Consider the following 18557-nt stretch of genomic DNA (forward strand, 5'->3'; position numbering starts at 1 on the left):
GCAGCAAGACTTGAGACCCATTATATAGTTTTCACTCACTTTTATCTTAGAAAATTACTCTTTGCTGCAAGAGAAATAATCAGTTACATTCCTATTTTCACCTTTTTACTCCTGTTGTTTATGTCTTTTTTTTTCTACATGGAAACTTAATAGAAGTTGTCATTACAGTTTTTCTTGAATACTAAGGTTGTTGAGCCTAGTAAGTAATCTTGTGTTAAGTTGAAATACTCCTTGGATGCTAAGTATGTATCTATTGAATCTGCAGACACTTTTTGAAATTCCTTGATGCTTTAGCTAACTTTTGTATAGGAAATGTGATTGCAAGGACCAGATGTGATGTATTTGGAGAAATGCTAAAAAGTGCTTGATTGAGCCATTTGTAAATGATAGTGTTTTATTAATTTATCTGCAATGTTGTGGTAAAAAAACTGAACAAACTGTAGTTTTTTATGTGTTCTTAAATTGCAAGTTAGTGTGCTAGTCTAATTTAAATTGTTAAAAACAAAACCAAGGAACATAGATCCCCAATTATTAGTTCACCTATAAGGAAAAATCTTTCCCATTTTGCTCAACAATCCTTGGGCCAAGTGAAATTAGGAATCTTATGTGGTTTCAGTGGGTTTTTTTTGCATTTTTGTTTCCTGTATTTATTGCAGATTTCCACTTGGATACCTTATCTTTGATGGCAGCATGCATGCCTGGCCAGAACAGAACACCTTGGGCTCTGTTCCTGCACTTCTCAATACTCAAATGGGCACTGTAGGTTATACCTAGCATTTCCAACCTCATGTTGTGTGGTGTTATGATAATGTCCTTTGTATAGAAACCCATCATCTGCAGCAACCTCATCTCTGTAGTCGCAATAAGTTTTACATATGGAAGTGGCTGGGCTTTTTCTCTGTTAGAATAACTCATTCAGACTCTGGTAAGGTTGAGTCATTCCATTTTTCTCACTTAAGTTTGTCAACTTTTGTCTCTGAAATGGAAAACTCTTGAGTTTTGTTTACATAAGACCCTTCATCATTGTTTACATTACTCAGAGGTAGTCTTAAAAGCATGAACTCTCTAAAAAGCTCCTTAAAAGCCATCTGCATTTCAGTATCTCTGATGCTGTGAAATGTTCCATGCAAGCACAAAATTGTTTGCATGAAACACCTTGCAGAATCAGGGCCTTAGTAAGTTGTCAATACTATGAAATGCTCTGAAATGAGAGGCTTCCTTTGCATAGTGGTATCTACAACAGCCAAACAGTTCATGGCCTGTTTCTTTATGTACTTAACTATTCAAAACAAAAGATAACAGTAGCTTGTATTTTTTTACTGTTTGGATTTGAATCATTATTTAAAACCATTTGCCACTCAGTTATTACCAAAATAGCCTCAATTCAGATGAACAATCACTGAATTAGAGTAATTTTTTCAAAGCAACCTGTATGACTCAAAGAGTCTTTGTTTTTAGAAGCAATGTAAGTGATGGGCATCCACATCCCTGCAACTTCTATATGCCTAACTTTGAAATTGGAATTCAGTGTCTGCAATAACAACTTAGGCAGTTTTGAAGATACATTCCTTAGTTCTTAGCTCTTCACTAATCACCAAATATTTCAGTGTGAATGTTTGTTTGATGGTTTATTTTAATTTTCGGAACTTTTCTCTTGTCAGTCATTCTAGTGCCATACTGTGCAGTTTCTAAGCAACTGTTCTGAGAGGAGCACTTAATTGTGATTAATTATAAATGAATTTGTTTAGCTGTGTTAATATGCCCAATGATCTCTCTAAGACCTTCTTGTCTTGGAGTTTTTCCATTTGTACAGTTGCCTCTGTCTTCCTTGGGTTTGGTCATACTTCTTTGTCATTGAACTTGTCCTACATAATTAATCTCATTCAGCCTGGCATTTGCTTGTAATCAATTCAAGGGTCTTTTCTTTGGCACAATTTGGTAATTGTGCAGACTCCCATTGTGGTGTTGATCATTTTTGCTTCAAGTCAACAGATCATAACCAATTGCTCATTCCATCCAGATCTGCAAAGATCTGCAACATGATGCTGTGGTATATCCCAAGTGCTGAGGCAATCCCCGTGGGAAGTTGCATAAACTATATAGTTGCTAAAAGGGGAGTTAAAAATGCAGTCTTTTGCACTTTCTGTGTTTGGTCAGACTTGCCAAAACCCTTTAATATATACCCAAAAATAAAAGTAATTTTGTCACTTGAAGTCCTAAACATGATTGTCCAGATCCTCAGTTGGTGTAAATTAGCATAGCTCTGCTGCCTTTGGAAGAGTTACGCTAAGATACAACAGTGATGATCTGGTCAGATGCCCTCAGCTACTCTCTTGGGTTAGCATTCATGTTTGATTGCCTTATTTAAATTTTTTGAAGTTACAGAATTCCTTGCATTATATTTGGTTTCTTAAAATGGCCAGTTGCTAACTTGATTATGTGGTGTCTGTATCTGCACAGTAACATCTGATTTTGCCATGCAGTTAAATTCATCCCTTTACTTTTATCTCAGTGCTATTGGGACTTTATGTGGCACATTTTTTGCAGCACTGTAGTATCTATATCAATGTTTTATATCTCTAAAATATCCCATATCCCTCATAAACACCTCATCATAATCTTCTTTTACAATATTTTTGTATTCCCAGTAAGTGGAATTTACATTTGCTCATCTGCATGTAAAAGCTGCTCTTCTACCCTAACACACACAGAATTTCCACTGCTTCAAAGTCTGTTGATTTCTCTCCTTCCACAGATAAGAACACTGTGCTCTTTCAGCATGGCCTCAGTTGTATGAAACAACCTTAAATTTTGAGGAGTACTTTACCACTGGCCATCATTGATTATTTTTGTATGCTTGACTGTGCTTGCACTCTACTCAGCTTCAGCAGTACATGTTTTCTGTAATAAGGAGGCAGAGGACTAAAGTATAAGTACATTACTGTCATTAGGTATTATTTTTTGGACTGTGGAAAACAAAAGGAAAAAAGACAGGTAGTTCAAAAAATGAATCTGAATAAATTATATTTAAGATGTAGTTTCCAGAGCTATAAGATTTACATAGTTTCATTCAAATAATGAGCTGTAAAGTAGTCAGTCAGTGTGATATTTAAAATACTTTCTTCAGACTTCAGAGTTAACAGTACACCGAGATGAACAGAACCTAGTTTCCAAATTTTCAGACTGCAAATTGATGGGAATGTAATTATGAAAGCATTTATCAGTTAAAAGAACTATAATTTATTCAGAAGACATTACATACCCAAGTATTTTTCTTCTATATTAAATAGGAAAACAATCAAAACATACAGATGAAGTTTATAAGAAAACTAAGTGATAGACTTTCTTTTCTTTTTCACAGGTAAAAAACTATTTTTTTCTAGGCCAGTCTGGCATTTTCTTTAATACATGGTGCATACCAAAAGTATTCTAAAGAAGAATTACAAAATCACAACTTATTGCTTTTACCAGTAAAACTATGTGCTTAGGGGTTTATTTGTTTCCTTGTAGAAACTGATGATAGCTAAAAGAAATAAAATGACCCTGCTTTAAATGCAATCTATTGAATGCTGAATTCAGAGTTTAATAGGTAAAAAACATTCATTTTTGACTCTATGATTGGAATCCCTATTTCAGTAATGAATCAGACATGATGACAGATAATAGGTAAAGAATAAAAAAAAAACTTAATTATTTCTTTAAAATATTTGTATTTTTTTTCTTTTAAATCCCAGAGTTATTCTTTAATGGGGAGTGAATTCAGTAACTGCTGGGCATTTCACAAATAAGTTTTCATTTAAAAGCTGTAAATGTTGGTTATGCTAGACACTGCAGAGATATGGTGGACACTGCAGAGAAAAATGGTTTTGTTCCCAATGAATAAGAGTTGTAAAAAAATTAGAGAAAAAGCTTCAGGGGAATCATAAAAGTTTATATGAAAATAACCAAATAATTTTTAAAAATGATAGCTCATGGGTTTCTCCTCAAGGCGTCTCCAGGAACCATTGTAGGTGGTGGTTGCACTCTGATGCACTAATCAAGCAACAACTGTCAGGAAAGCGTAAGTATTTTCTATCAGTGTAGCTATCATGAAGGAGGGGCAAGGGCCTTGCTTTTGAATTACACCAAATACAACTTCTGTGGCTTGAGTGTGAAGAATATAAAAGAATGAAATTATTAAGAATTCTTTTATTTACTTTTTTAAACCAATTAAGGTTTATTCCTCAACATTCCCTTTCACAGAAAAAGTCCTTTAATAGTTCTAATTTTTTACTGAGACCTAATCTGAAGTATTTTTAAGTTATAGAATCATAGAATCACAGAAAGGTTTGGGTTGGAATGGACTTTAAAAGTCATCTAGTTCCAACCCCTCTGCCATGGGCAGGGGCACCTTCCACCAGACCAGGTTACTCAACACCATCCAACCTGGCCTTAAATACCTCCAGGGATGGGGCATCCACAGCATCCCTGGGCAACTGTGCCAATAGAACACCTCCCACTATCTTTATCAGGCTTCAGATCCAAGATTATGTTCTGCAACTTTGAAAAGCTTTCCTTAAGCAGCATGTTTTTAATGGAGCGAGAACAATATTACAAGGCCAAATTGCACATAGAGTTTGCACTTCTTCCATTTGACAAAACCTGTTTCAGGTTGATACTGTCATAGACAGAGTCCTATCACTATTCATTTATAAAGAAAAGATTTTTAAAGTTTAAAGTTTTAAAGTTTAATTATTCAAGTATTGGTAAGGAAGTTCTTAACTTTTTTTGGATTCTATTTGATACAATAAGCCTCTGTAAATTTAAAATTACTGATGTTCTGCAAATGTTGTATGCAAATCTATTATCCAGAATACTATGTTTAATAATAATTTAACTGATTTTAATTTAATTTTTACAAATTTTTAGTTAACTCTACTGAAGCCAGAGTAAATGCTGCTGATTCACAAATTGTAATAAGTAACACATCAGGACCACATATCTCAAATTTTTGCAAAATTCTTGTGAATGTTAATGTACCACAGACCAGATGTGTTCATATCTTCATATAAGGTCTTACATAATCAAGAACATTTTCAGAAATATTTTTATTCCATCTTAAAATTCAAAAGGAAGTGGGATTGTCTTAAAGGCTAAGAAAAGCTTCTTTTTATCTGTTCATGTCAATGAAGATACTTCCATTCAAAGGTAAAGTAAATGTAATGAATAAGATACTTATCCAAGGGGTGAATTTTCTCACAAACTTCTCTCACCATGAAAAGGGGGAATTGGCTGTTTTTAGAGACACTGCCAATGGTTTACATTCTGTGCAAAAGATACAGTTGACAACTATAAGTACTGGAAAGTGGAATCTATGAGAGACATTTCTGTAAGATGTAGTTTGCTGGATAATTTATTCCACAATTGACCTTCCTGTGGTCCTGTATTCATCTTGAAATTAGTGGTTTTTCTGTGTCTGAATGGGTGCTGAGTGGAATTATACCTATCTCTACTTCATGCTAGAAGGTTAATGAAGGTGTTCTTCTTCTGTGTCATGTATAGCTGAGGATCCCAACCTTGGAGCTAATCAAAACAGAATTTGTGTTGCAACTAGGTTCCTGCCCCATGTAATAGTCTTCCAAGTCCTTGGCAAAGGGCTTTTATTTAGCAGGAATGGTTACAAGGATAGTGATATCTTGAAAAATATTTTGGCAGAGTTTGACTAAAAGATGTAAACATACATTCTGATAGTAGAAAGTTATGGTTCTTCCTCACCAGCCTGGAAAAAGAAAAGTATTAATCAAAGTTTAGAGAAGGTCTGTATCAACACTAACCAAGTCAATTAGAAATCAGTAAGGAGCAGTAAATACATGCTTATTTGCCCATAGGCACCTAAAACAGGAAGTGGTTTTGGAAAATAAGTTTATTGCTTTGAAAAAATCAGAGGGAAACCTTCTTGTAAAAGTCATGTAAGGCAAAATTAGAGTCTCATTGAGGGCTGCTTTTCTACCTGTGCAGTGCATGGGAGCTGTGAGCCCTGAGGTATAGCAGAGCCCTACTGTGTGCAGCCGCATGGGCCATTGTCCTGCACAGCCCTTTATCCCTGGCTGGAACCTCCAACCTCCCTGCGCTGTGCAGCTGCTTGGGAAACTTCTCCTGCAGCTCTCAGACTGCAAACCTGATGCAGCTCTTTTGTGAGATGCTTACAGTATAAAGCAAGCCTGCACTGCTTGTCCTATGGGAGTTGCAGAAGTGGGAATTGTACAGAAGCATGTACTTTCTGCCTTTGTTAACTTTGAGGAGAAAGTAAGGAGGGCCAAAGAAAAGACATGAGAGCATATCCTATATCAATGAAAAGCACAATTTATTCTCAAGTGCTCTACTTAATGATACCTTGGAACATTCACATGGAGCTGGAATTATTACTTATGTGCTGTTCAATACAGTCTCAGATTCCAACAGAAAAATGAAGAGTTTAGCTTGAAACAGTTATAATGGTCTTATCAGAGATCCTGCCCTCACTGAAGGGATATCTCCTTTGTTCTCATAATGTGCAAACTGCCTCATCCACTCTGACAGGTTAGGGTGAAATGACACCAATTTCAGGTTACTGAATACTGTACTAAAAGCTCTGTTGTTTCTTTTACTGCTACCCAGACAGCTGCACCATCCTTTCAGGGGGAACAGGAAACTCCGAAGCAGAGGCAGATGGATGCCCAGAGTAGAAGCTGAGAGTATTATCTCGGGTACACAGTCTCTCTCAGTGATCAGGATATTTATTGTGATCCACTTCATCTACCTCACTGAAAATTTCTGAGCATTCATTAACTCTGCAAGCTGGACTTCAAAATCATCACTTTCAGTTGTTGAGAAGAACATATACAAATTCAAAGAAATACACAAGTATTTTGAATATATAAAACTATGTGATAAATTTGCTGATGGTTGAAACTTGAACTATTCAGAAGGGACTGGAATCAAGGGAAAATTATAGTGCATGATATTTCTGGAACAGAGCCTCTAACTAAGGGCTGCGTCTGTACTGTTAATAGGAGGCCAGACAGTATTCTCTCTGATACAGCTTTTACGAGGCATTACAGAATTATAAAATCATGTAGCCAGGGGTATCCAAATGTTAGCTAGTCTAAGCTCCTGCTCTGATCAAGTCCAGTAGGAATAAGTTGCTCAGGACCTCCTCCAGTCAAGTTGTGAGTTTTGCCAAGGTTGGAGTTCCCACAACTGTTGACCAGATTGATACTTGGTTGCTTTTTTTTTTCATTTATAATAAATTTGCTTTCCCATGCTGAATTCTATCCATTTATTGGCTGTCTTTCAGCTGTGCAGCTCTGAGAAAATGTCTGTTATGCTTTCACCACACCAACCAGTTAGGTATTCGTAGACAGCAGCAAAATTGCTTTACGCTTTTCAGAAGAATAAGCAAACTAACTTCCTCGGCCTTGGATGTCAAGTCCTTCAGGCCCAAAACCATCTGGCAATGTCTTGTAGCAGTGCAAGGCTGTGCCTCAGTGTTTGTGTTTCTGAGAGTGCTGGGAAGAAAATTGTACCTTCCTAGGTGTTAGTTCATTACATCTGGTTTGTCTGCCCAATGTCTACCAGAGGAGTCTAGCTCAAGGCAGTAGGATTGAACACTTGCAGGGATGGCATAACTGTGGTAATACCCAGCTGTCCTCCTTGTAGACAGGTTCATAACTACGCTCTCACTAGGGATTTTTCCCTTCAGTATGAATTAAATATGCTTACTGCATGTCTGAGGGAAGTTAGCACTCAGTGTGGAGCGTGAGTCCTAAGTCAGCCACATGAAAAATTAGAGCAAGTCCAAGAAGGTTTCAAGAGTCAGTATAAAGTCACACAGAAAATCAGTAACAAAACTAGATTTCCCTTGGCTGCACTGTTCATTAGCCTTCTTACTAGACCAGACTGCCTCTCACAGTCTGATATAATTCACACTCAGTATTTTCATATTTCTTCACTTAGGCTTCTGACAAATGTTTTTAGGCCTAGAGGGGAAAAGCTGCTTGTTTTCATGAAATGAAAACTGAAGTATTTTGCTCACTTGCTGTAGATGCTTCAGTCCAAAATAGAAAGTATTATCTCTGCTTTATCTGTCTGGGAAAGCAAAACTCTTGAGTTTGCTCCCTTTATCCAAGTGTTAGCCTGTCCCTGTCAGCGGATGATAGATGTTTCCAGACAGAAACACAGACATGCAGAAAACATGTAAAAGAACATCTAGTGTAAGGAACTGCATGCTACAATAGCACTTCTCAAGGTTACTAATGAGCACAGTGCAGTGGCTGCATGTGGAGCAGAGCAACTCTCAACCTTAAGATGCAATTAGTCACCTAAAGATTTTACACCAAACTATTATTTCTACCTTACCTTTCTGAATGTGCACTGAAAATCATCTTTTTAATTGCTCTTTGGAAACAGGAGTATAAGGAGAAAGCTGTTAATAGTGAAGAAAATCCCAGCCTATTACATTTTTTGTCACCTGGATTATTTTAATGGGCTTGGGGTTTTTTTGCAATCATCTTAGCTCTCATGCTGCCCAGGATATATTTCCCAGAGAACTCACAGATGTTTACAATCCTACTGATTTGTGGCTTTGCCATAATACTAGGCTAAGAGAACTCACATTAGAGGCAGGACTCTTGCTTCTTTCTTTATTATATAGGTCTAGAAGTATTTTGTAAGCTTGGTCTTTCATACTTATATTAGATACACCATTTTGAGGAAGGACATATAAATTGGAATTTCTCCATGCTCTTTATCTTTCCATCCTTCCCAGTCAGCCTTTTTTCTCCCCCATATATTTGATCCAAGTCTCTCCTTTCCTGTGATCTTGTAGAATCCTTCTCTTTGTTCTTGGTGCATGCACAAGTTGAACAAGAAACAGATAAATAGAATAGCTAAGGAATGGCTAACGTTGGCATGTGCCCAATCTTCTACCAACAGCTTCAGCAGATTGTTAAGGCCACAGACTACATGAAATCTGGTAACCTTTTTTTCCTGTGCTTGTAGCAATCCTAATCTGATAGCTTGTCTCAGCATTCCTTGCTGTGATGCTGACCTTTTTGAGTATTCCAGATTCATAGATTTTGAAGTCATTCCAAACCTCCAGGAAACTTACAGGAAGCGACAGCTTCAAGGTCATACTGCAGTGCCCATCACACCCTTTGTTAATTGCTTCATCTAGGACAAGATATACAAATCACAAAAGAGCAGAGCATGGGAGAGGCAGCAGCATAGAGATGAAAATTAAATTACTCTATTTATAATTTTAAGGTGTTCAAGATAACCAACAGGTTACTGACTATAATGTATATTTCTTATCAGGCAAAAATTACCTAGTTTAAAGAGTGAATTTTTAATTTACTCAACATTCAGCCTAATTTTAATTAAACTTTGAGCTAAAATTCCAAATTTCATCATAAGCAGAAAAGTTAAGGCTGGTTATACGAGCTTTTCAAGACACCTTTTAAAGTGAAGAATACCAAGTGTTATACATGTGTTACTGCCTTCAAGTGCTTCACTTGGACCCATTGTCACATGCAGGGAGGTATAGAAATCATGTCACTGGCTATTCTGCAAACCTGGACCAATCTTGCTGTGCAGTGACGGAGTGGTAGATATTCTTGGAGGCTTAGTGGTTCCCATATTAATAGACCAACCAGGAATAGGACATTCTTCTTCAGAGACAAATGTGTCCACATAAATTTACTGAAAAAAGCCCATGTGGGTTTTTGATTAGGTTTTTGTGTGTGTTTTTTTTGTTTTTTTTTTTTTTTTTTTAACACAGGCTTACAGCAATGCTGTTAGGAGACAAGAGAACCTGCATGGCTTTGTTCCTAGTTGTAGGGTATGTTCTCTTAAGGCTGTCTTCTCCTGCATTTTTCTCTGTGCCTCCATCATTTTATGTTATTCCTTCACATACAAATGAAGCTTTTTCCAAAGGCTGAGCTGTTTGGAAATGAACATTTGAATTTGCATATGTTGGAACTGATTCATCCCTGGTGCCAGGAAGTGCTCTCTGCTGCAGGGAGGGGATCTGCAGCTGCCCGGTGCTGCCTCCAAGGCAGGCGATGCTGGCAGGAGAGAAAGCGTAGGCAAGGTGCCCAGGGGGAGAACTGATTCACAGCTTCCCCCTGGCAGCTTCTGAGCACAGAGCACCCCCTGGGTGGTGCACAGAAGCTATTTCACATTAGGCACATACCCTGCCTTTGGCAACTGGCATGTTAAGGGGCTATGTGCTGATGCTAGATGTGAGAACAGCGGGCAGCATGTCATGGCACTTGCTGCTGGGAAGCTGGGAAGTCCTGACTGGTAGCAAAAGAGGCAGCACACAGAGGTGGTAATGGAAGGCACAGGAATATTTTTTCTAAAGCAATATAATTAATTTAAACTCATTGTGTGTATCTGTGCATTGGACTGCACAGCAATATTCTATGTGCCAGCATGATGCATTTTAGGCTGCTTACAGGAAAATGGATTTCAGTGTAATTAAAAAACATATCATGTTCTTTCTCACCCCCACATAGTTCAAAAAATACAGGAATGCAATACAAATAATAGCATCAGGTAAGGACAGAAAAGGTAGCATATGCAGAAAATCAGGGAATGAATTAAATTGTTCCTGAGGAGAGGAGTACGCAGTCAGCACGCCCCAGTTCAGAACCATTCAGTTGCTGGGGATTTCTAGAGGCAAAGAGGAAGAGACAGAACAATCTCTCTGCAGAGATAAAAGAGACTGAAGTTAGTCCATGAAGCCTCTGAGCCAAAATTATTTTAGTATCATGCCTGGACTAGCTCCATAGGCCTGGCATTGTTCCTTCATGGATAGAAACACTGTACAGTGAAAGTGGCAATAACAAGTCTTTACATTCTGCACTTCTTTCCAATCTTCCAATCTGTACTTCTCCCAGTGTCTTCTGAGAGCGCTCAGTAATGCCCCACCAGGAGGGATCCTTGTCTGGATCTCCCTGCTCTCCTGCCCACTCCCACTGGAACTGGCATTGGATCCAGTGCTAAAAACCCTGACTCGATGAAAAAAAGATTCTTTTTTTAATTCACCCATTTGCCCTTCCACACGTTTTCTGGGTTTGCTGGCTTTTGTCATTTCCTGAAATGCTCTTCCTTTATATCTGCTGTGGATCTGGCATTTAAATTTCCCTGTTGCCTCCAATGAGACCAGTCATATCAATAGCATTTTGTAAAGTGAGAAATGCTAGCAGTATTTTACATGTGGAAAAGTGATATTTAGCACTTTTCCTAAAACTAAATTTCTGTGCTTAAATACTCCTTCTAGCTAGAACAAATAGAAGGAAATAATTAACATATGAATCTAAATTTAACTTTTTTTTATTACAATGCATCTTTATGAAACTTTGATATTTATAGAGGTCTGACTTTGCACAGTCATTATAGGTACATTTGTGAGAATTGGAACATAAGTTTAGCCTTGAACACGAAACCAGAGATGTAAAATCTCCTGAAATATTCGTTATGTGCATGACTGTCCCATAGAGTTTATGTTGCCTCTTGAACCAATTCAAACGAGCTCAAATGAGCTCTGAATGCAATTTACAGAAGTGTGTAGTGTTAGCCTGGTTCTACTTCTTTTGAAGCAAGTGATAAAGCTCACAAGGACTTCAATAAAAATAAAAGAGGGCAAGATACTTAAAATGACTCATTGAGTCTTGACAGCCGATAAATTCTGTATTAAGGTTTCACACACAGCACTTTCTCCTCTGACACAAGGGCAGAATGTGTGCCCAATCGTTTCAGCAATGTGAGAGGACCACAAGCAATGCAGACAGCAAGAATGATAAAATCAGCTGGGAGAAAAGAGCAGGAGGACCACAAGGGTGATGAAAGAAAAGATAATGGGAAAAAAACAACAAAGAGGAAGGAGAAAAGAAGAAAGAAACATCAACTTCAAGGTTATTAGAGATCATAAAAGGAAGAAGGATGAGGGAGGAACAGAGATTGAAGGCATCAGCCAAAGGGAACAGAGGAAAAAAGAAGCAAAATGGAGAGAGAGAAAATGTTAAAGAGGCAAGAAGAGACAAGAAGAAATTTATTTGGAAAATCAGGGAGTAGGATGCAGCACAGAAGTGCTGGAGAGGAATATGGATGGAAAGCAAACTATGGAGTAAAAGCAAATGGAAATTCTTGCTTCACTGCAGGAAAAGAATAACAGATTGAAAACAGGGTGAAAGGCACCAGGAAAGAAAAGGGAAGGAGTGAAATAGAGTGAAGAAGTATGTAGATATAGCACCTCTCTGACGAAAATTAAGGGGAAATAAATCCATCCTAACAAAACTCTTTTTCATTGCAAATTCATAGATAGATTGTGTAGGTAGAGGGTTTTGGTCTAGACAGCAAAAGAAAGTATCATCACTAGAATTCAAAAATCAAATTCTATGGAAAATATCTGTGTTCCTACTGGAATTAGAACAGACAGCAACTTTTCAGTGTCGTCATGAGGAAAAGAATCAGCAGCATTCCCACTTCACATACTTCATTAGAACTTGACAATCTACCAAAATACCTGGGACTGAAAATAAGATTTTCACAATTTCCATATCCAGATTGCTTTCACAGAGCTGGCTAGAACAGTAATAGCTGGAGGCATTGCTCTGACTGCTCAGAAGAGTAAAGACAAAATGAGTTGCTGCTATCTGTCAAATCCTTGCTCAGGAGGTGTTTTTATAACAGCACTGACTCTTACGGACACACCTGTGGCCAAAAGTCTGCACTGAGGACCATGCAGCTCTTCTCATGATTTTGTGTCTCACCCTGGAGTGCTCCCTGCAGGTTAGTGGTGACTGGCGTAGGAAGGAACTGGAGAAAAGTTTGTTCTCTCTTTTGGCTTCTTAGCTAGTTGAAAAAGAGGACTCGTTTGTCAAGAACTGCAAACCTGTAGTTTCTGAAAAGCCCTCAAATTCATAAAGGAATAGACACTCAATAAACCTACTATACTCCACAGAAAATTCAGTTTTTAATTTGACAGAACTTCTTTTCATCCCTTCACTTTGCCCTCTCCTTTTTTTCTCTTCTCTCGTTTAGGGAACTGCCAACACAATTTCTTTACAATTTTACTTTCGTAACCTTTTGTTTTGGACTACTTGACTAGAAAAAAATTAAAAAGCACCAAACCACAGTAATTTTTTATGAATCTATATGTAGTTTCAGAAGACATGCAGCTTTTTAGCTGCAAACAGAGCAGTGAATAAGAATCTATACTTCTAGTATACTCTCCACTTCTGTGTAAAGTAATTTAGACTCTTTATTGTCCAATTTTCCTCTGCCAGATCCTTCCCTTTTCCATAGCACCATTGTGAGATTTTACCCAGTAATGTTTTTAAAATACTCTCAGATCTTCAGGCAAAAACCAGAAATGCAAGTATTATTGTGTCTGTCTGCCAGCTTCCCAACCTATGAATTCCATTCCTGGTGATTCAGCGAAGCAAAACAGAATCTCAAACAGATGGAAACCACCAGACAATAAAACATTCTACATTCTGTTATGAAAAAAAATCCCACAGGAAACAATTATATTTTTCTAGCTTTTCTGAATCTCCAATAGAAAAATCACACCTCTACTATAGAGATTGAGAGCATGGTCAAAATAAAGCTATGGGAAAGATATAATTTTCTATTAATCCCAGTTCTTTTGCAGTGTGGAACATTATGGAGGACCATTCTGAATTTTTGCACAGTTTCCTGATTTATTCCCCTGTTCAATTCAATGTGATTTTTATTTTGCTAGCTGCATCTGCTTTAAATGGTTAATTAGTGATTTATAGGATATTCTCTCTGATAGACTGTATTATTGATACATGTGTTCACAAGGGAAGATTGGATGTGCAACATAATAGGCACTAAATGTTGTAAACTAAACAGTAAAGGTAATGTCAGTCTTTTGTGCTGATCCATCAGCTTACTAATGATGGGTGATGGAAGGTATTTTGTAGGAACTCATTGCAATTGGCCAGTGTGGATGATTTAATTCTTTTCCATGGGAGCTGATACCCTCAGCTCAAAAATAAAAATGTTGAAGTAGTTTTTTATGTCTTTGTTTTATCTCTATGTTTTGGATCTAATTTATGTTTTAAAATCATTCGAAAAAGTAAGTCAACCAAAGTAATACATAGTAATGAGGAGGAAACTATTGCAGTTTTGTCTTAACACTTTCTGTAAAATCCTATTCACTGTCATGCTAGTAAAGCTGTAAATCTAGGTATGTACACTACATGTAAGCTTATCTTCCTCCTGTAGACCTAGATAAAAGCCTACAAATACAGGTTTAATTATGGGTCTTATTTGTAGTGCCCTGTGCTGGTGAGAGCTGGGGTATCTTGTGAGCTGAGGTTTCACCAAGACTTTTAACCACTGGCATTTGGAAAAAACCTCCCAGAGCTCATTTGGGCATTGCATCCATTTCCTCCCCAGTCCCAGGAACCTTCCTGAGTTCTTCAAGCTGACTGAAGTTTGTTTTAATTGCTGCACACCTTCAGTCTTTCCACAGTGAAGAATTAGTAGCAGGGCTTAAGTGTATTCTTCTCAATTTACCTCTCACCCTTTTTTCTCCTGCTATTGAATCTAAGCCAAATACTGAATCCAGCTGCCGCAGCTGTTGCTGTTCTGCTGCCTGCCCTACGTCCTGCTTCTGCTTATTTTCCCAAAAATGCTTCTATGGAATGATCTGTGAAATGAATGAGACATCAAGGCACTGCTAACTGCATTCCCCTTCCCTGACAAAACCTTTCTTTTACTGGATGCCCTGAATTTGTAGTCAAGTGCTAGTATTCTATGTCCTGAACGTCACTCTTCACACAGTCAGTTCCTTTTGTCACCTCCCTCGTTACAGTACTGAAGTATTTCCTGTGCTACAATAAGCTATTATGTAAATTCTACAAATGAGTTTCTGATCCTGCCAAATCAGATTTGCTTTAAGTAAGCGTGGAAAACTGCAGCTCTCTTTTGCCACATACTCTGATAGTAATTTTCAAAGAGTTTCACATCAGCTGCCTCTTACAAGCAGTGCATACATTTTTCCGGCATTGTTGTTTGTACATATGATTAAGTCATATACGTATAGGTAGTAAATGATGGCAAAGGAGTAAGGTATATGCCAGTCATACATATGCTGAGACATTTGGAAAATACAGAATCCCAATTCCAATAGCACAAGAACTTGGGGTTGTCCCCTTATCTAATCTCTTTAGGATAGCAAGTAAATATTGTAGTAGCTTCATAGTTGTAACAGACTGCTGCATGTCTGAATCCTGTGTGTCACACTGTTAAGAGTATTTCCCATAGAATGGAAACAGCAGAAGTATAAATGTTCCAGGGTTTTAAAGTATTCATACCAACTGCACTAAACCCTCATTTCATCTGTTACATGAAGGTAAATATAAATTTATGAGATTTGAAAACAAATAGTGTCAAAATCAAAATTTGAAAGGTCATTCTGAAATCCTTGTCAACGTAAAGATCTCATCTGGTTTAATCAAAAGCAAATTTTTAAACTGATAAGAACTTTGCAAAGCCATTTCTGAAGATACGCAATTCAATTTACAGCAGGATGATTTCTTCTTTAGCTTCTGAAAAAAAATTGCTTTAAAAATTGCTTATTTTTTTTAAATGACACAAAAATAAGATAGCTTTTAAATTGTGAGAGACTGTCCCAGTGGTTGAGGTGCAATGGTCTTATTTTAAGACTGATGGATGGGATATACTGGTGCTTCTTTTAAATTCTTTCTTTTAAGACACAATTAATCATGTTGCCTGTAACAGAAGGTCTTGGAAAAGATGAGAAAAAAAACATTGTTCACTTTTGCCAATAGCTTATCCTCAAAAGAACAGAAAGTCTGGAGAGAAAAACAGTGGCTTCAAATCATGGGCTCATAAAGAAGAAATCCTTTTAGTACCCCAAACTGCAGAGGAATAGTCCCACGGCTCTCAGTTCTCTTTTATTGATTTAAATGCCACGAACACATGAAGCCAAAATGTAGTCAATTCCTTTAATTAATTCTTATCCCCATGTCTTATGATTTAGCATCCTAGAGGCTTTAGTCAGGCTTCAGTGATGCAGCTAGTCTTGATGGAAATAGGCATTGGAAACCACTGAGGGCTACCTAGCATGAAAAAAGCCCAAAACACATGAAGCAAGAGTTCACTCTCTGTAGATCTCAAAACATTTGTCTAAAAATAAATAATGAGAAGACATACAGATATAGAGTATTTAATTTAGAAGAGCATTCATATTTGATGCCCTGACCACTTACTTTTAAAGAAATAACCAAAGTTTATCCTAGCCATGTGCAGCCACAACAACAAATCTAGGGTAAGAGGCATGCAGACTGAATTATGACTTCTTTATCAAGGATTGTAGTTTTACCTAATTGGTATCAGGAGGATCTATGCAGAAATTATGGACTTTATCTTTCTGTAAGCAGAAAGATCGATGTATGATGTCAACCTGTGTGTTGGTCTTTAAGAGCCATGTTAGTACACCTTTCATGCAAGACCACAGGACCATATTTGATCCTGTGCAAAGACAAAGCAAGAGAGAAGGAGAATTGACACTAAGCATGTTGTTTAGATTTCTTGTCCAAAGTGCACAGCCTGTTTGGGATGGAGAAGAGGAACTTCAGTGTTGTAGGGAACCCTATAAGCTTTACCAGCTCACATCTGAGAACTGCTACCATATTTTGATGCTTCCTATAGAGTAACTGAACTGGTCTGGATGAAGATTATATGGGAACTTCATTGAATACATTCCAGTTTAACTTATGTCTTTCAAGGTAACAATAATCATGTTTGAAGTTTGGCCCTGCTGAGCTCCTTCAGAAGTAGGTAATGCTTACTGTCTTAAAGCGGCTGAAATTCAGCTTAATGGAACATGACAATTCCATAGCACTGACCTCTGGGTTGCCTAATTACTGATTTTAAAAAAAGTTCAAGTGTCTGTAGAAACCTTGAGAAACAAAAGCTTACCAGTATGGACCAACTTTGAGGAAAGCACATCTTAACTAAAGGGTGGAAGCCAAAGTCTGCATGAAGTCCTGATTCAAATAGTGGAAAAATTCAATGTTATGGAAATCTGGTGTTTTAGAATGCAACATCTGAATTTGTGAGCAAGCTTTTTTGAATTTGAATGCTTTCTCCAAATATCGCTTTAAATAGCATGGCTAAAATTCAAAACTCAGGCTCAAGAAAAGTGACTTTTTTGGAATTCATGTAGCATTTGTCTGTTGAGTAAAATGCATATAAATTAATTCTTTGTCTTTTCTGTGATTTAGTAGGCAGTTCAAATACAAGCTAACGATTTTACTTAGCATTATAATGTACCTTTTTCTGTGATGATCGCAATCATCTCTGCAATGTAGAAAAATCCATCCATTTTCTTTGATGGCTCTAATGTCGTTCAACTATTAGAAATTCCACTGAGGGCTATACCACTTCTGTCTGGTGCTGTAGCTTGGTGTTTGGCACTGTTTGGGTGGGTTACCATCTCTCTGCAAGAGGCCAGCATTACTTCCATGTCTTAGGCATTTCCTTTGCTTCATGGAGAGGCGAAGGGGTCTCTTTATGGTGCAACCTCATGACACTGTGCAATGGGATTAGAACAATAGCTCCAGTAGGAAAGAAAATTACTCACTGCAATGTTAGCCACTACCTAAGCATACACCACTGGGATAGTGCATTTGCTGTCAACCCTACTCATTCCTGGTGATGTGGGGATGTTGGATTGCTGGGAAATCTCCACTAATCTGCCAGTACTTAAGATATCCAGGAAACATTGGAGGGGGCAACTGAGGAGTAGCAAACAAAAACATTTTATGAATGAAAAACTGTGTTTGTCCCTGGTGTAGAATTAAGCTCAGGTTTAGCAGTGGGTAGGAGTCCCAAAGGCTGGCACCTGAGGAAACAAGGATAAGCCAATTAATATTTTTAAATGGGCAGCTATAGCTTTCTTGTCAGTAACTGCTGGGTGTCTCTTCCATTGTTATTCTAGGTGTCCCACTCCTGGGTGTGATGGCTCTGGGCATATAACTGGAAATTATGCTTCTCATCGAAGGTATGTAAAGACAAGGTTTTGTTATTGAAATCATATAACTGCAGGGCTAGAAGGTGCCTCAACTGACCTAACTTCACTCTCTGAATACTGAAGTAGGATTGAGCACTGCACAGATATACGTTGGTCTAACTCATATTAGCCGCTAATGAATAACATTTCTCAGCTTCAGGATGACTCACTACGCAAATAGGTAGGAATATTTTTGCTAATATCTAGCAAAATCTTTATACAAAATCAGTTTCTCTGTTTTCTCCAATAGCCTGAGGAAGCAATTCAACATTGATGTTTCTGTTGCTTTCCATTCAGAACAACTTAACTCTTCACAGTTTGGACTGAAATCCTACTCGTGCATCTTTTTCTCACAAATTGTATTTCCTGAATATTTATGTCAGTCTCTTCCAGACTCACTCCATATTCCTTGAAATGCAAAATTGATCCTGTTCTTTACCGCCTCTCCCAGATGAAGCCTATC

At 37.6% G+C, this 18557-nt stretch overlaps 1 protein-coding gene across 17 annotated transcripts in view; it reads left to right on the plus strand.

The window, feature by feature from the left end:
* Positions 1-18557, plus strand: part of MYT1L (myelin transcription factor 1 like) — a 310332-nt gene that overhangs the window by 257867 nt on the left and 33908 nt on the right. For 16 of the 17 annotated variants that reach the window (XM_030946699.1, XM_030946700.1, XM_030946697.1 and 13 more), the window contains one exon: positions 18023-18085. In XM_030946699.1, the coding sequence (XP_030802559.1) occupies positions 18023-18085 (63 nt within the window). Of the gene's footprint in view, positions 1-656; positions 3538-18022; positions 18086-18557 lie in introns of those variants that run through there. The other variant, XM_030946712.1, reaches the window with a different exon arrangement.

Source organism: Camarhynchus parvulus, chromosome 3, assembly GCF_901933205.1.
Source record: "Camarhynchus parvulus chromosome 3, STF_HiC, whole genome shotgun sequence".
Classification (NCBI taxonomy): Eukaryota; Metazoa; Chordata; class Aves; order Passeriformes; family Thraupidae; genus Camarhynchus; species Camarhynchus parvulus.